The sequence below is a fragment of the Notothenia rossii genome, assembly GCF_949606895.1.
Source record: "Notothenia rossii genome assembly, chromosome: 1".
NCBI lineage: Eukaryota > Metazoa > Chordata > Actinopteri > Perciformes > Nototheniidae > Notothenia > Notothenia rossii.
This window is the reverse complement of record NC_136912.1, coordinates 17,960,747-17,978,992: the sequence shown is the minus strand read 5'-3', so window position 1 is coordinate 17,978,992 and position 18,246 is coordinate 17,960,747. Positions and strand designations below refer to the sequence as shown.

Here is an 18,246-nt window from a genome sequence, read left to right as displayed (position 1 = left end):
AGTAAACAAAAAGGTGAGGGTGTGTCCGCCTCGTACACTTAACTACACACAGCGCACAAACACAGCATGGTTGTTTGGTTTACAGAGTCAATCCAAGAAGCTTTGATGCTTGTACTGTACCTTGGACTCAAATTACACAGTACTGACTATCTACGTGACGGAAATATGTAAATATAATATAAACTAACATATTTTACTGATGTGTGAAAATATTAGGTTCTGTGTCTTTCATCTATTCATCTGACAACATTTAATTAAGGTGTGAATAAACTGAAAAACGTGTAAAAGCATTGTGAAAGAGCCGATTAATTGAAACTTAAAACTGTTTCTTCCTGCAGATAAACATTTATCTCCAACTCCTCAAATACCTTCATTCCATCCATGCAGGTTGCATTTCTGCGTGTTTCTGTAGCGACAATGGTATGTGTGTGTGGAAAGTGATGACAGGCAGCCATCAGGTAGAAAAGGCTTGTTTGTGATCAAAAAGTTGAAATACACTTAACTGATATGTTAATGTAGGTACACACGGTTATTAGCATGGTTGGTGATTATACTCACAGTAATAAACACACCTACGTAACCAATATAGAAATGCATAAACGCAAAATAAATTGGAAAACGTTCACACCCTGCTGAGGCATCCCTCGCACTCCTAACACACCCAAAACAAAGGTGCAAGGGACTTCAAACAACTATTTTCTCCTCCATCATGGTCATCCAAATGTCACAGAATTTTCAATACAAGAAATAAATAAAACAAGAAATCAGCATTTGGCGCAAATATATTTTAATAATCAACCTGGAAAAGTAATCAAATCATACATTCTTATCAGTTCATTTCTCTTTCCACTTGTGTTTACAACAAATAACTATCTTGTTTTTTTCCAGGCCGATCGAGGTAAAGTGCTGGAGCTATTCCAGCACGACCGACTCAATTATTTAACATAAAACATTTAAAGAAAAAAAAAAGTTAAAACCAAAGACATTGATAACAATGAGTAAGCAAAACAGCATAATTTTTTGGGGTGGGAGAGTGACACTGAAACAATTCTCCAGCTAGTGTTTAACCAGGCAGATCGGTCCCTTAAGGATCAGAGGAAATAATGTGGACATAGTGACTGGTAAACAAGGAGTAACAAAAGTGTTTTATAGTCACAGTTTATCCAAAGACATGGTGGTGTGATATATGAAAGGCTGCTAAATACTCCCTTCACTCCTTAATGCTGACTGCTGTCCTATTCAATTGATTTAGCTGAAATGCAAATAAAAAATGTTCATGATAGTGAGAAGAGCTTGAAGACCCTTATGTAGAAAACTTGAGACACTGAGGGTTGTTAAAAAAAAAAATCGCAGCTTGTGCTTCCATCTAGCAGACTGAAGCCATTGGACCCTTCTTCCAGGACAGCAGGTTTAGTGTCCAATGTGACAGGACAACATGTAGCTGACCAATTAAAACACTCAAACATTCAGCATTTAACAAACACATTTCACACCTTGGTTCATGTCTTCATCCTCCTGTTGATGCACTTGAAACTTCCTTGTACTTGACTCACTAAGTCAGTAAATGAGGTGCAGTTTTCAAACACATACAGGTTTCTTGGTGCACAAAGCAGGTGAGACCAGGGCGAAGGTGGAAGGAAGAAATGGGAGGCAGCTGAAGTCTATAGTCTGAACTATTGCGATTGATAAAAAAGCCTCAGTTTGTCAAACAACATGTCGCAGGATATTAAGAGTATTTTAAGCCCCCTACTTTTTTTGAGTCAAAGTAGCTGCCATAACAAAACAGCACATTGTACGTTTTATATTTAAGAAAAGATGATGAAAACATCTTTCACAAAGAAAAAAAAATGTAATTACATGAAGGCGCTTACATAAAGATTAAAAAGAAAAGAATAACTACTAATGATCCCCAAGTGGCTGAGTTTACTCTGACAGGATGGTACATCTTGGCTGTACTGAGAGACCACGGCTCGTAACCTGTAGAACCTGAAGGTGACAGACACCTCCGCGGCTCACATTCAGCCTGTTCACTGCAGCCGGGTGTTATTACTGAGGGTAGTAGGTGAACTTGGGTCATATTGCTACTTGAAGTTGATTCGATTACCTTTCTTTAAGTAGGTCAAACTCACTCTCCATTCCTCAGAACTGCAAACTCCACCCGTCTTGCACTCAGGCACTCATCATCAGACTTAAAATGAATTTAAATGACTCGAATTAACAACAGACCCAAGTCTGGTTGTTCTGTGGTGAACTCGGGGACCGTGTGGCTCTCCTGTGGAAACCACAGCCGGGCGATACATTTAGCTGCCGAAGCCAAAGATGCCCTTGATGTAGCCGGTGAGGCCGCCCTTTCCCTTCTGCTCCACCTTGTCATCCAGGGGAGGGAAGGCCACATGGTTGAGAGCGAGGTCAAAGAACAGGGGCTTGCAGGGGATTGGCTGGAAGTCGGGAGGGAACTGGACCAAGTTGGGCTGCTTTCCTACGAGGGCAGGGTCCAGGCGGAAGGTTTCCAGGCGGTTGCAGAGGGGCTGCATGACGGAGAAAGGAGTGAAAAAAGTGATGCTTACATCATAGGATAACTGTAAATGTATCAAAACATTTATGAGAGACTATTGAAAGGTTTAGTCATGGTCAAATTAAGTCCTCGGAGGGCGGGTCGAAAACAATATTAACCAGTTTGAGGGGCCGTAACCAAAAAGGTTATGTTCTTTTGCACTATTTTTGGTGCTAGTTACAATGGAAGATGATAGACATATTTTTCCCCGCGAGCTAAACACTGATCGATAATTTCTCATACGGACACACAGGCAGGATTCTATTTCCTCCCTCTGTGTTGGTCTTGTTCTCTTACCGTGTTGTCTTTGACCTGCTGCTTGGCGGGAACTTCAGCAGTCTCTTCGGTGTCTGAAACGCAAACATTCCCAAAAGGTTTGCACAAACAACAAAGAGAGTGTGTTCTCATAAGGTTGAAGTAAATGAGTTCGCTAGGCAACAGTTTGTTGCTCTCACCTAAAATAGCAGCAGCTTGAAGGGAGTATTTCTCAGCGTTGACCTCGGCAATGAGCTCCTGAACATCAGGGAGATCCTGCAGAGACACAACATATGTTTCTGTTAGAGTACAGATGTGGTTAAATGTTCAGAGACTTATTTACCTGCAGGTTTTCGGGTCAGTTTCAAAAGCTGAGAAATACGTTTGGATTTTGACTTTTTATTGTTATATGTGTTAATATCAACACATGTTTAAGGGGGATGTCTACACAGTGTTTCCCCTATATACAAATAGTGGCGGCGCAGCGCCGCTGCTGAAATATGAGCGCCGCTGCTAGGAGGAGCCAGCCAGGTTTTTTTTTTCTTAAAATAATAATAAGTGGTGACCCTTTTTCATTTTTGATTGTTTGTGATGTGGATTTGTAGTATTTGTGTTACTGTATGTTCAATAAAGGTGTATTTTTACTAAATGTTGAGACATTGCCACTGTATGTATTAGGCAGGGCCCATTTCTGGCCTAGGGCGCCAGATCTGGGGGGCGGTGCGCTGGCAGCTCTGGGAGGGAAAAAACATTTTTGACCGTTGGCGCTCATCCAAATGTTCGGCCTTGATGTAACAACATTCATAATTAAGTAAATGTAACACCCTTTTCACCCCGGTTACAGGTTTAATTTGCCCTGTATGGTGGGCGCTGTAAGTGTAAGTGATGAAAGTGGGGGATGTTGGCTTATCAGGCGCCCGCAGCTCACAGCCAAAGTGAGAGCGTGGTAGCGAGAGAGCGAGCAAGGGAGAGGGCGCACCGGTACCGGTGCTGTTGTTATTAGAATCTGGTGCTAGCTGCGCTAACAGAGATAAGAAGTAGATGTTTCTACAACCAGGTTGGAGGAGAGCTATCCTGTCAGACTGAGAGGCACAGTGAGGTGAAGGACTCTCTGAGTATTTAGATAGTTCATTTTAGTCTAAGTTATCTCAGTGGGTCTCAAACGTTTTGACCACAATTTATGTAAACACATATTTCCAAGGCACTCCTTTATGATTATTAGGATAAATAAAAACAGGTTTGAAATCATTCCAATGTATACTATAGGACAGTAAACCAAAAATATCGTTTAAAGTTGGAGAGATACAAAAATATGCATAAACAAATAAATGTTAACTAGGTAAAATAAGATATGAATGAACAACAAAAATAAAATAAGCTACATTTATTTGTTATTGGCTATGGTAGGTTATTGGTTATGTTCATATACTTATTTGATTATTAAAATGTAAACCGATCTTTTTCATATGGTCGTTTTAGAGTTGTACACCCTAGATCAGGTCTCTAGTAATTGTGTGTTCAAAGTGCACCACATTGAAGCATTTTACTGTAAAATGTTCAAAAGAAATGCCCCCCCCGGACCCCCTTAGAGGATGTGACGTCCACCCCCCAATTCCAACATGTTCATACAATACTGAATACATTTGAAGCCATTTTGACGTCTATGTCAATAAGTTTCAGTTTTTGCAGTGTATTTGTCTTTTGTAGAGATTTGTCATTTATTCTTTACAAATAAAATGTCGCCTAAAATCTCACCTAGGGCAGCAAATTGTCTAGAACCTGCCCTGGTACTAGGCCTCAAGAGCCTTTCTTGTGCTGACACATAGAAACAAATTGGCGGGGCGCACTTCGCACGCGCTAAAAAATTCCACGCGCTCCGCGCTTACATTATGCTGGGCCCACGTGCCTTAGCACCGCTGCTATGACTCCATCCTAGGGGAAACACTGCTACATGATTCGTTGTAGATTAAATTATATTCGGTATTAAGAGTATTTCTTTTTCAGACCAACCTTGAGGCTGTTGTTGAGGCTCTTGGCCTTAGATTGGACCTCCATGGCGTATTTCAGCACCCTCTCATACAGCACCAGGGCCTCGCTCCACTTCTTCACCAGCACATAGGACTGAGCTATGAAGAAGCACCTGTGAGGGGAACAGAGGGAAGGATACAGAGTGAAAAAACGTTTTTAGAGGGTACTTCACCATGGACAAGTGAGTTTGGTAATTTACTTATTGTCCATAGCTATACTTTGTGCATGCTGCACCTATTTTAAATATTATTAAATATAAACATAAAGCATAGAAGAATCTGGGTAACTGTAACTAAGGTAACCTTTTATTGTTTATTTGATCATATTTGGCAAGAAACATGCTATACAAGAATCTTCCTCTTGGGGCCACTGGAATCCTTTTCTTCGGCATCGTATTTTACATTTCCCCACGGTTTTACGACACCGTTAACGTAAGTGAGCGGTACGATTTGACTGCATCACACATAGGGATGGGTATCGTTTTAAAGATACTAATACTTTTATCGTTACCGCTTATCGATCCGGTCCTTTAACAGTAGTCTTATCGGTTCTTAAAAAAAAAAAAAAAGGTAAATTAACAAAACAAAAAATTGTAAATAATGTGAACTTACAGAATTGTAAAAAAAATAAGTATTTACTGCAATTGATGCAAAAGGCCTAACGGTTCTTCTGGAGGAAGATTGAAGTTATGGTGGAAGATTACGGGAGATAATGTGTTGTTTAGATAAATTGCTCGTGTTGCACTTTTGGCAACGAGCATTGTCCACATCGAGACAGGTAAAGTTTTACCACACTTTGGAGCACTTTCTCTCCGCCATCTCTGCCGTGTGTGTTGCATGCATGTAGCAGCCGTGTGTGCGTGTGTGTTGCATGCATGTAGCAGCCGTGTGTGTGTGTAAACTGCCCCGCCCCCTCACACACAGACGGGGGAGAGAAATCTCTCGTCTGGATTGGAAAAATACATCATAGACGCATTTTGTAGTCTTATTGCATATCAGAAACGTAGTTGGCGAAACAAAAACTGCAATATAATGTTTATGTAGCAATAATACATATGACATATTTTTTAAATGTCTCCAGTACCGATAAAAAGACAGATAACGTCAGATCTTAACGGTACCACTGTCTTCAATAATTCCACCCCGGGGCCCGTTTAATACCGGGGCTTGGTACCCATCCCTAATCACACATGACAAAGAAGGAAATGTAAAAGCGGTCGCAAACGACAATGGCGGACACGGACAATTTGCGAATGAGTTCTGCCTTTTGTAAGCTGAAATTATCAATAATTTGTCAATAAATATGGGCGAAAAACATCACTTGTCAGTCGGACACGTCAATGGAAAGATGTACTGGTAAAATATGGGAGCATTGACCATTTACCAGTACTGCCTCACTCACACTCTAAAAGTGGCAAAATAACGTTTATTCTGACCTGTAGGCCTTGTAGACGAGCGTCTTCAGGGACACCTCCTTCTGGAAGGTGTGGTCGTCCTCCAGGCCCTGCAGGGTGGACAGCTCAGCCAGACTCTGGAGAGACAGACGGACAGGGAAGGTTAGCGAGGGGGGGGTGGGGGGAGAGGCAGAGAGAGGAGACGGAGAAAACGGAAGGTGAGATATGCTCTGAGAAGGAAGTGTCTGAGACTGTGGGTTAAGATAAACTACACACATCAACTCCTCACAGTCCCAGCTACTGCCTGGTAGAGAAACTGGCAACTAAGAACCAATTATACCAACTTTAAAACATGCAGCATTATCTTTATTTCAAATCTCCAAAAACACAATGAGGGATACAGACATCATTAAATAGAGATAGTGACTGCATCAAAAATAAATAATGTAAAAGCCAGTTAACAGTCAGCGGTTATTCATTCTATATAATGTATTTATGTTCATTCAATAAATTAATTTAAGATACATTTCATGTTGAGACTTTACCTGCAGGATGATGTCGTAGAGGCGGATCAGGTCTTGTGGGCGGGGTCCTCTCTTGTCCTCGTCGGCTTCAGGCTCCTTCAGTTTGGCCTGCAGAGTGTGGGCCATGCTCTCATTCCTCTTCACCAGCGTGCACAGCTTGATGTAGGTCAGGTAACTGAGAGAAGACACCAACAGCACATTTATTATTCACTTAAATAAGAGATAAATGGAATAGAGAAATATCAGAGGGTGGAAAAAAGTATTTATGCTTAGGCCTTGATATGAGCTTTTTTTGTTGTTGCAATATACGGTTATTGATCATTGACCTAACAGAAAAGTAACATGAACAGGCCATTTATTTTATTTTTACTAGTTTTTCACAAGACTTAGAAGTCTGACCGGGCATTTGCAAGCCCTAGTTATTGTATGGACTAAAGTTGATGTGTTTCTTTTACCTGTGCAGGAACTGCAGGTTGGACACCTTGCCGCTGTCACCATCTGAGCTCCTCTCTCGTTGCTTCTACAAAGACAAGCAATAAAATGTGAAACACTTTGAAAATGTTTGTTTAAATGGCAGGTTTGTTGGTAAACTGTAATTAGGCAGATGTTTATGATTTCTAAGCAAAAATGAAGGTCAATAATACCAACTCAAATTCCTCACAATCCTTGAAATATTTTAAATGTTTATCCCTTTGTATCTTACCGCCTCACTCTTGAGTTCCTCCCTCACAGCCTGGATGGTGTCTCTGCACTCGGCCAGCAGCGTCTCGTACAGATGCTCTTTGGTCTCTTCGCTAGCCGTCTGCACAACATAAACAGTCATTTAGATTAAAAAGGGAATATTGAGGCTGTGTATCACATATCTCTCTCCCCCTTCACATCTGACAGTCGGACACAATCACTACATTCAAGTCCCATCTCAAAACCCACCTGATCAGATCAGCCTACTCACTGTAGTGCTCCCCTGAATAACCTGTCCCTATTGTGTCCACTTTAATTGTCTCCTCCATGATGGTATGTTGGTGTTTTTATCATGTTCTGTTGCTTTTACCTATTAGAATATTTATCAAATTGTGCGGTGTCCTTGGGTGTCATGAAAGGCGCCTTAAATAAAACGTATTATTATTATTATTATTATTATTATATGCATGCAGCCTTGGTGCAATTATGTTACAGTTGTGAAAGGACTAAAGGTTTAGAAAGATTTAAGGACGAAATACAAGTTATGAAACTATGCATACAGTTTCACCAGAGAAGAATTTGGGAGAGACTTAAGTTTGAAGTCATCTTTGTGCGCTTGAGAAGGAAACATGTTACTTTTTCTTTACTACCAAATATAGCCTAAAAGGTATTCACAAGGTGAAATATTTCCCCTAGTCTAAGAGGTTACACATACCATTTTGCGTGATGGAGACATTTGCCTCAATTTGTGAATTTGATGGACTCTCAACACTTTTCACCCGTTTAAAAGATACACCTGCACTGATGAAATTAAATCATGCAAACACAAATATCTCATCTGTTTAAAAGTCATATTGGTTTGATACAAAGAGAGTTTTGGAAGAGATGTGACTGTGGCAATCTGGGGGAGAGGCACAGGTATGTGGCCCGACAGCCTGCCGAAACATTCCTGCACACATCAGCACTCGCTCTCTGGAGTTTCATGGTTCAAATCTTTGTGAATGACAGGATTGTTCTTCACTTCACCTTTCTTTCATTAACAAAGTCATACAATAGGCCTGTGTCACTACACGACTCAGATGTCTACAGGGCATACTATGTTCATATTCAAAGAAAGAGGCCATGTTGTGTTACTGTAAATGTAATCATTAAATAACTGAAGTAATGTTAACACAGTTTAACTTTTGTTTAAATATGTCCTTTACATTTTTTATGGATGACATTATTTTCAAGCTCTCACCTCCTAAGGAGCAAATAAACTCTTAGCTAGTAACACAGACAGGGGAAGAATGTTACTAGAAAATTCCTCGTAGTGATCATTGATAACAGACAGGTATGGCTGATCTCAGCCACCTAGCAGGCTGATGTTATTTAGTGCCACACACACTCGTGCCAACACCCTGGCAACGCCTAACATGACCGGCTCAACCTGTCGAGTATTGTCTCTTGTTCGGAGTGAGGGCCAGATGGATAAACCGATTAGAGGAGGGTGGAGGTGACAAGTTTCTCGATTAGGACTTATGTATGACCCAATATGGAGCTTCCTGTCCACAGAGGCCAAGAGCGGAGGGTGAAGGGGGTGTTTCTCAATGTCGAGGACGCTTGCTTGGTAGCACATGTCTTCCGAGTCACTTGCTTCAGAAGCGAGGCAAGAATCCTTCCTAGCCTCGGAAAACGAAGAATTGCGGAACAGGCTAACAGGTGTGCGTCATATGCGAGGCCCGGCCTTAAATGAAGCACGATTTCCGCCAAAGATTTGGAAATTGGTCCGTGCGCAAAGCATCATGGGGATTTTAAGACCGCGGAGTCTACACATGTGCGCTAATTTCCCGCTACGAAGGACGCCGGCCTCGGTAGAATTCCAAGTATGCTGGACATTGGAACAGTCCTTCGGCGGCACTCGATGACGTAGTATGCTTGAAATAGTGGCTCTGGAGCAGCCTTCCTCGACATTGAGAAACACCCAGGGGTAAACGGAGGAAAAATGACAATGGTGGTCGGCCATATTCTGTTGAGCAATCAATAACATATCTTATTTTTTACCCTTAAAGTTAGTTGATGAGGATGCCGTTTTATTATGTCATATAAATTTGAGAAAAAACTGGGGTATTTCAGCTTTAAAGTGGCTTTCCACACATTCAGTTACCACCGCTTTTTGATTGACAAAGGCCTACAGTTAAGTCCCAAAGGGGCATATTTGAAACCGAATGGGGTTTAGAGGTGATAATACTAATCTGTCCACAGGGAACTGGTGGGTGTAGCCTCAGTATTCATGTGTGGGCTGAAATGCACAGAATGCAGTCGTGCGATGAGAGAGGCTGCATGCCAGAGACCTGAGTGGCTGAGGGTGTGACAGGTATGTCCGCAGGGCGTGCTGATCCTTCTAGCGTTAAATCAGGAGGATTGAGCCATGGTGGCAGTGAGGGCGACACAAGAAACTGTAAAGAGGAGAGTGCCGCCCTCTGAATGTCTGAGGAACTGCATGGACTGGCCAAGGAGGAAGTGTTCTGCTTAAACTTAGGCCATAATGACAGTTTGACTATTTTCATCTGAAGTAGGGATGCCAGCGATTATTCGTGACAGTCTCCATAATCGAAAATTATTTTTAAAATTCGATTTTATTTATATATTTTTTTATTATTACCGTAATTTTCGGACTATAAGGCGCACCTGAATATAGGCCGCAGCAGCTAAATTGAATGATGTGTACATATATAAGCCGCACTGGACTATAAGCCGCAGGTGTTTTAATGTTTAATTACCATATATAAGGGTTTGTGCACAGAGGGGATTGTCGGGAAAGAGATGGCTGTTTGAAGAAGCTCCCATTTATTAACATTTCAACAAACAAGTTGCATATTTGCATAACGTATTCAAGTGTTACCATTTAGTGCAATAGTAGCTACAGAACATGTACTGTGCTGTGTAAACTGTACTGTATCATATAGCGTTTCAGACACACAAACTTTTCAACTTTCAAACTTAAACGGTGCGCTCCCAGCGCACGTACCGGCAGTGATCTACAGCAGTGGTTTTCTACCAGTGGTACGGGGACAAACTGTCTCGCTCTCGTAATGTCTGTCTGTCTTGCTCTCGTTCTGTCTCTCGTACCACTCTCGGTTCCACTTTTACTTTTGCGCGCTACCTGCCCGCCGCTTAAAGGTGGGGGGCGCGGACCGGCCATAGAGCCCATAGAGTTAAAGGTGGTGGATTTTAACCTGTAAAATCCATAGATTTAGGAGGTCCCCTAGTGGCCGTTAGCTGTAAAAATCCATAGATTAGCCGCACCGTTATATAAACCGCAGGGTCGAAAAATGGGAAAAAAGGCGCGGCTTATAGTCCGAAACTTACGGTATTTATGTTTTTTTTTTTTTTTCTGGCTTAGTTTCAACCAAAATATAGACTAATGCTAATAATAGTATTAATAATTGTAAATGGCCATTGGTCACACCACCAGTTTATTTTACTGTAAACTTGGAGGAAGCCAGCAGCGCAAGCTGCGCAGACTACTGCAGCCCTTCGCTGCGCGCCCTTGAAAACTGTTACTGAACTGATTTTGGATATTTGTACTTTGATAAACATTAATCTGCCCTTCAATGTTGACCATTTTCTGGATCTTCTCGGGGATTCTTCAAATCCCGCCAAATTATGTGTGACGTCATTGCGGGCACAGCGCTCCAGCTGCACCGTTCAGGATCCCAGCATCTGCATGTAAACGCACGATGGCGCACACAGCAGCAAGCTCAGACAGCGATGACAGTTTAATTTTGAACGTGTCTGAGAGCTCATATGAGGCTGAAGGATCGGTTTATGTTGTATCTGTTAGAAGTTGAGGAATTAGGTGCGTCAATATGGGCGATAATACGGTCATGTAGCCAGTGGTGGACTGGGACTACAAATCATCCCGGGACTCTCGACTGGCCCACTACGGTACCGCTAGTAAATTGTCAACGGGGGGTGTGGGGGATGTACTAGTGACTTATCCGACCGGCCCACTTCGGTACCGGCCCATCGGGATTCGTCCCGATGGCCAGTCCGCCACTGCACCCAGCCCAGCCCACGTAAACTGTCAACGGGGGGAGCCTCGCTGCGGGGAAACGGTGGACCTAGTGTCCCGATCGGAGTCGGAATAATAATAATAATAATAATCCGTGCATTTTATCCATTAATTTCCCCAACAACAAACCACACGTTTAATCCATGTTGGTGTACTACAACTATGACTACAACTACAAAAAGCATCGGTTTGTTTTTTCATCAGGAAATGCAGACCGGCTCAAACAAACGATTTTTAAATCATCATCCTCACGATCATTTAATGTATCATGTGTTCGCCGAATTGACATGAAAGCACTAATAAATGTAGTTTCATCCACTTGAGTTTACAACTACAAAAATAATCGATTTTTTTTTATATCACATCCGACGGGAGGAAATTCAGCAGCTCTCACTACCGATTTTTAATCCTAATTTAATCATCATCTTCACCACGATCATTTATATTTATGTTCGCCGAATTGACATGAAAGCACTGACAAATATGAATATACTGTAGTCAACTTCTTTAAAACGTTATTAACGTGCCTAAACTCAGTAATTCACAATTTCTACGCATGACAACACACTTTGTCCGTGTTTGGCTCTCTCGCCGCACAGTGAAGCGTTCCCGCATTGATGCCACTTCCGGCTTCCCCAAAACTTCAAAATGAGTCCAGGGCTCGACAGTAACGGTTGCCAGTTTGCCATTGGCAACCATTCAGAAAAGATTTCAACCACTTCTTGGCCTTTGGTTGCCATCAGTGGCAACCAGTTTTTAACATAAAGAAATAAGGACAGCAAAATGTGCACCCAAAAATAGATAAATGTTAATTATTTGTTGTATTAAGAGTGATATTTAATTATTGTTGTGACCAGTCGGAACCTGATACTTAAGTTGCACGTGCATTGGTGTGATTACGGAGCCAGAAAGCGATGCACGTTTACTCGCTTGCGCGGTGCGCTGTGTGTTTGTTTTACAAAAAATGGCAACGCAAATTGAGTTGTTTTGACTGTGGGGTAAAAAGTTTGGCCAACCCGTCAACATTTCAAACGAATGTTCAAAGTGATTCAACTGATAAAGCGCAAGGTGAACCCGAACGAAAGGCAAAGAAGAAATGTGTAAAGTCTTGGGAGGCGAAACATTCTGCTCCGTTGTGCATTCACTTCTGGTAAAAGTTCCTTCAAAAATAAGAGTCCCGATCTTATTACTCCCAAAATAAAAGTGCAAAACGAAACTTTACCATAGTAAAATATTGGCATACAAATATAATCACTTCTATAAAAAAGGTAACATGTTAAATATAGTTAGACATATAAAAGTTAATTTACAGCATTAATAATTAATATCTAATTACTAACTGTGAATGGTTTTCATTTATTTAACATTAGAAATGTATTAGTATGGCCAATCCAAGACTTCAATGCTGAAGGGCCAGTGGATCTATGGTGGGGGTCAGCACAAAGGTCAAGAAAACCCACATTTGAAAGGGAGACAACGGATGACCAAGAAACTAGTGACTTGCTCAATTCATTTGTGAGGGATCTGTGAAGAAAGTGACAACAGCTGCACTACTGGTATTTTGTATACCAGCAATTGAGGGTGGACAAGTTTAATACCACTTAAGTTTCAAATAATTGTGTTAATTACTTATTGTAAAGCATTTGAACATTCTTTTGTGTCATATTTTCATTATTAAGTTGATGTATAAGTGTATAGTATCTTAATTATTTAAAATATAAGGTGACTAAAAATGGCAACCATATTTTCAGTTTTGGCAACCAAAAGCTGATGCCTGGTTGCCAGCCTGGCAACCACTTAAAAAAGTTAGCGTTGAGCCCTGGAGTCGAAGGAATTTCCCCGCGATGTTCGAAATTATTGATATTTATCGGAACGGTATCGAACCTTCTTTTTTAAACTGACGGTTCGAGATTACTAGTAGCCCAATATTTCATTGCACAACAGTTGTTAGGAGGCCGTCACAGGCTCATTAAGGATATTGCTTCATCCAGAGTAAGTGGAACATCTGAAAAAAGGGATGATCTTTTCAGTGACCATTATTTGATTAAACTCAAAATACTGCCATTTAAGCACTGTGAAAGATGAAGATTTCACATCAAGCTACGTGCTGGAGTTGACCTATAATTTGTGATGTGTGACCAATTTATGCAGCATAATTCACCAACATAAGCTGGCGAATTATGCTGCATTTCCACTGCTTGGTTCTGCTCAACTGAAGCCACCTTAGAAGAAGTTGAGGATATGACGTAGATTTAAAGCAAATTGAGCGATAACTACAAATAGATATTAAAACACTGCAGACGCCCGATTGGTCAGTGAGAAACGACATAAGTGCGACATGGGACATCCCGAACATGTTTATTAAAAAGCCCAGAAACCATAAATAACTAACCGCCAAGTGCTGACATGTAATTATATGGAGTAGCCAACAACAACAACATGGTCTAAACTTTGTATTTAACCCGTTCACTCAGTAACTATAAATACTGACCTGAGCGATGGCCGCCTCGTTGTCTGCCAGACCCAACAGGAAGACCCGGGCCTTGTCGATTTTTACGGGCACCGACCGCCCTCGCCACTCCACCTCACTCATGGTGGCGGCCTGCTTGGTTCTCGCTTGAGTGATCAGGGCCTGAGGAGAATAATATTAAAAAAAAGTTTGTTTTGACTTAAACATTGATTTTCTGATCTACATGAGAGAAGGTCTTTGACTATTCGAGCTTGTTCAAAAATAACAATTATATATACACACATGAATAGTTGAGGATTTCACACGTTACATTGGATAAGGCCTCACCAATATAAGATGAATCATGGTACAAGCAGAAATAATAATGTACTGTTTGTTTACCTCTAGTTTCTCGGCCATCATGCCTCCTCCTCCACCAGTCAGTCGCATCTGCATCAAGTCATTGATGGCGTTCTGGTCACCTTCAATCAGCAGAGGAAAAATAATCCAGTTACATGGTGTTTGTGTATTGAAGAGAAAGGGTGGTGTGATTTGAGCTTTGGGACATTTGTAAAAAATGTCTCACGGTATGTTGATCATTTTAAGACGGCAGTCAATTATGTCGAGGGGGATACTGCGTTGTGTGCGTTACTCACCAATGTTGTAAGCACAGTAGCGGATGTTGGGGGATATCTCGTCCACACGCTGGCGATACAGCACTGCCAGCTCCTCAGTGAAAGCACTGGCCAGCTTCTCATAGATGGTCCTGGCAAGAAAAAAAAGGTTGTCAAATGTTTTAAAAAAAGGTCATGTAAAATGCATACATGACAAACAGCACTACTTATCATTGTCATTTTGTTAAAAAAACTGTAGTGATGTTTTAACTCACTTGCACTTGTTGAAGGCCTCCATGGCAAGCTTCCACTCCTGAAGTTCAAACTCCACCATACCAGTCAGGTATGCAGTGTAGGCCTGAATAATAAACATGCACATTGTTAGTGGCTGTTAGAACATACAAATATGTATTTTGCTTCCTGTAACACAGCTTTAACTTCTAAATTCTACTGTAGGTATTAACAATGTATATCCTCTTTTTACACATGCACAACAACCCTGAAATGATCTAGACCAGGGCTTCTCAAACTCCGGACCAAGGTCCGGACCGAACTGTAAATCAATCCGGACCGAACCCTGTGTCCCATTATTAAAAAAATAATAATAATAATAATTATATATATATAAAAAAAAAGTGTAAATTAAAGTGGACCTATTATGCTATATTGGAAACATATATTGTAGGGCCATACCTATACAAAACATGTCTGTGAAGTTTTTTACTTAAAATACCAAACAGATCACCCATTGTAGCCATGCCTCATACTGCTCAAACACCTCTTTTGCAGCCCTGTTAGAGAAACGCGGATTTTGGGTCCTTAGCTTTAAAAAAATAAAAAGAGGAGGCGGAGCTAATGCCTGATCAGAATTCTACCGGCGATAAAGTTAAATTATGCTGTGATAAAACGCCATCCTGTTCTAAACCACATCAAAGCTTACATTTTCTGAAACAGTATGGAGCTCAAATGCTTTTTCTCTTGCGGGTTTATCACAAGGTGAGTTCTTTTTTTTTTATTTCCTGCTTTTTAAAAACACAAGTGCTCTGCAGTACAGGTTAGGTGAGTGTTAGCGACGCTTGCTAATGTAAACAAAGAAGAGATTACGTCCAAAACATGTCAGGCATTGTTTCTGATAGCAACTTTGTGTGGGTCCGCCGCCGATTTGACGTCAGGTCGGCAGCAAATCTGTACCCGCTCGTTTTACCCCTGTTTTTAAAAAGATTTGGGTACGGTGGAAAAGAGAGGGTTTTATTGTCTGACGCTGCGTGAGTTCAACATGAACATGAAAGACCCTTTAATTTACTGCAACAACATGTTGGAAATCCCCCTCAAGGGGGCCCCATGCGAGCCGAAACTTTGTTGCTCCGCTCCGGGGTGGGGGGGAATTTACTGACATTGATCCGGACCATTGACCTTGTGTAAAATTCACAAGTGGACCTTTAACAAAAAAGTTTGAGTACCCCTGATCTAGACATTACCTAGGAGCTGTATCTGAGAACCGAAACTTCTGAATTATTAGAACCATAATCAAAAGTACTTGTCCTTCCAGCTCCCTTAAACTAATCTTTGGAATGTCTGATTGTGCAAATAGAGCTGCTCATAGTACCATTATTTGGACAATGTTCATATGAAAAAACGGCTTTAAACTTTTGTGTCACACATCGTGACAACCAGCTTAAAAATGTGGTATTGAGTTGATAGGACTTTGGTAGCTTTAAGGCTATCATGGCATATATATATATATATACACATACATATATATATATATATATATATATATATATGTGGTCTCTGTTAACAATGCACATTCAACTGCACCCCTCAAAGCAGGTTCAAGAGGTTCTGTATACCTGTGCCTCAAGTTTGGTCTTAGCATCGACACGGGGGCTCTCACAGAGCTTCTCCAGCCTTTCGCTGTGCTTGGCAGCCTTGCGAAGTCGTGCCATCAGGTGGAAGCGCTTACGTGGCTCCGTGTTGGCCTCCTGCTTCAGCTGCATGGCGTAACTCCATGCACGCTCTGCCTCCATCAAAACTAGCAAAAGATACCTAAAGAGGGGGAGGACATTGCATCAGGTGTTAGGTCACATATTTCCATTTAAAGTAGACACATTGAATTCCTCACAAATGTTTTTAAGAGTCAAGTATTTAAATTCAGCAACAAAAACTTTTTTTTTCAAGGTTTACTTCTGTGGTTTAGCCGAGGGGTGTACATAACTAGGTACGACTCAAGTGTTGTGCAGATACTTTTGTTAGGAACTGGCCGAGCTCATATGTGAGGTGAATTTATTATCCTGCATCAAACCCATGTCAATATTTTATGATCTGTATATAAGGCTCATCAGCCAGTTAACTGCAACAGTTCAACAACAGTTCAAAACTCTCCCCTGACTCACCTGCTGTCAGAAATCATTTCAACAGTTATTTTCTTTCCAACAAACTTGTGTCGGTTGCCCATCTTGAAGCCAAGAGTCTTGCGCAGACGGCGCAGTCTGCGGGAGCAGTAACCCCTGAAAAAATGTACACAACGATGGTTACATTACATTAAATGGAGCACATTTACATCTTCTTCATGGTCCACGCAGCCAGTTCATTTTCTCCAACTTGGTTTCATAGTTTTTTTTTTTAAATCTATCATCCTTAATTGTCTAAGGAAGATTTGTTATTCTCAGAGTGTGTATATTTAGTAGACACTGACAGAGGTGCCTGTTCTCAATGTATAACACAAGAGATTGTTTATTTAACATGAAATACTGTCATACATTTATATATTCAGGGAATACGTAGTCCCAGGTCACCAAGTATATTTTTTAAATGAAAAACTGTTAAGTCCTGTGCACCTCTTTGTGGACAGCCATGCAATATAAGAGAGTTAACCACAGGCATCTCTAGTCCAGTTATTGCAGCTTGTTGACATGTAGTCAATGTCATGTAGTAAGACTGGGCACAGCTCACCTGTATCTCTGGTAGTCTCCGTGCCTGAGGCCATGCTGCTGCTGGGACTCCTTGATTATTTGCAAAACTGCAAATCAATGTTAAGGGACAACATTCTCTACATCATCACTAAAACAGACATGGTACACTAGCTTAACATCTGTCATTCATAATCAATTATATATTACAGCCATACGGACATATTTCTTTGAACAGTGTATAGTACAGATTCAGAATGACTGTGATGCTGATTTGTTGCAGAAAATCAACGTAGCAGCTTCTGAATCTCAAAGGCATCTGTTAACGTTACATGTAAATAACATGTCTAAAGTAGCCCTCATTCATTTAAATGAATCCATGATTTAACTTCATTAGACGTCAAAATAAGTGTGTAACAACCCAATTTAATCTGCTTTTTAAGCCTGCCAGTGACAGCCTGCTTCAGTGTGACACGTAGCCTTAGCTAACGTTATCCTCACACAGAGCTAGCTAGCATGCTACCGTTAGCTTCTGAGTTAGACACAGATCATCCAGAGCAAATACAAAACCGCCGCTACACCTCCGCTGTTACAAAGGATACTTTCCAGTCCAATTCCTCCATCCGCTGATTTGTTTTTATTTTCATCAAGGGAGGACACTTTCGTGTCGTTTTGCTTGTCTGCGGCCATCTCTAAATGCTAACAGCTAAGCGGCACATACACATGCTCAGTCAGAAGTGGAACTAGGGAGCGACCAATGACTGCACAGGGAGGGGCGAAGC

The 18,246-nt window shown here is 41.2% G+C and overlaps 1 protein-coding gene across 1 annotated transcript; it reads right to left on the bottom strand.

The window, feature by feature from the left end:
- Positions 1 to 770: 770 nt before the first annotated feature.
- srp68 (signal recognition particle 68) lies at positions 771 to 18,220 on the bottom strand. The gene is made up of 16 exons (XM_079658382.1): positions 18,067 to 18,220; positions 17,508 to 17,574; positions 16,949 to 17,062; positions 16,406 to 16,601; positions 14,831 to 14,913; positions 14,598 to 14,707; positions 14,344 to 14,423; positions 13,984 to 14,124; positions 7,458 to 7,556; positions 7,210 to 7,274; positions 6,776 to 6,929; positions 6,273 to 6,367; positions 4,820 to 4,949; positions 3,010 to 3,085; positions 2,852 to 2,904; positions 771 to 2,528 (listed from the first exon to the last, which is right to left on the bottom strand). The coding sequence occupies exons 1-16, from the start codon at positions 18,152 to 18,154 to the stop codon at positions 2,301 to 2,303; spliced, it is 1,779 nt and encodes a 592-aa protein (XP_079514508.1). The 5' UTR covers positions 18,155 to 18,220; the 3' UTR covers positions 771 to 2,300.
- Between the last annotated feature and the right edge of the window lie 26 nt (positions 18,221 to 18,246).

Coding starts and splice junctions, on each gene's coding strand:
- srp68 (XM_079658382.1), bottom strand. CDS start 18,154: ATGGCCGCAGACAAGCAAAACGACACGAAAGTGTCCTCCCTTGATGAA. Junction 16,602..16,948: donor GAAATGATTTCTGACAGCAG/GTGAGTCAGGGG, acceptor CCCCCTCTTTAG/GTATCTTTTGCTAGTTTTGA. Junction 14,708..14,830: donor GAGGCCTTCAACAAGTGCAA/GTGAGTTAAAAC, acceptor TTTTCTTGCCAG/GACCATCTATGAGAAGCTGG.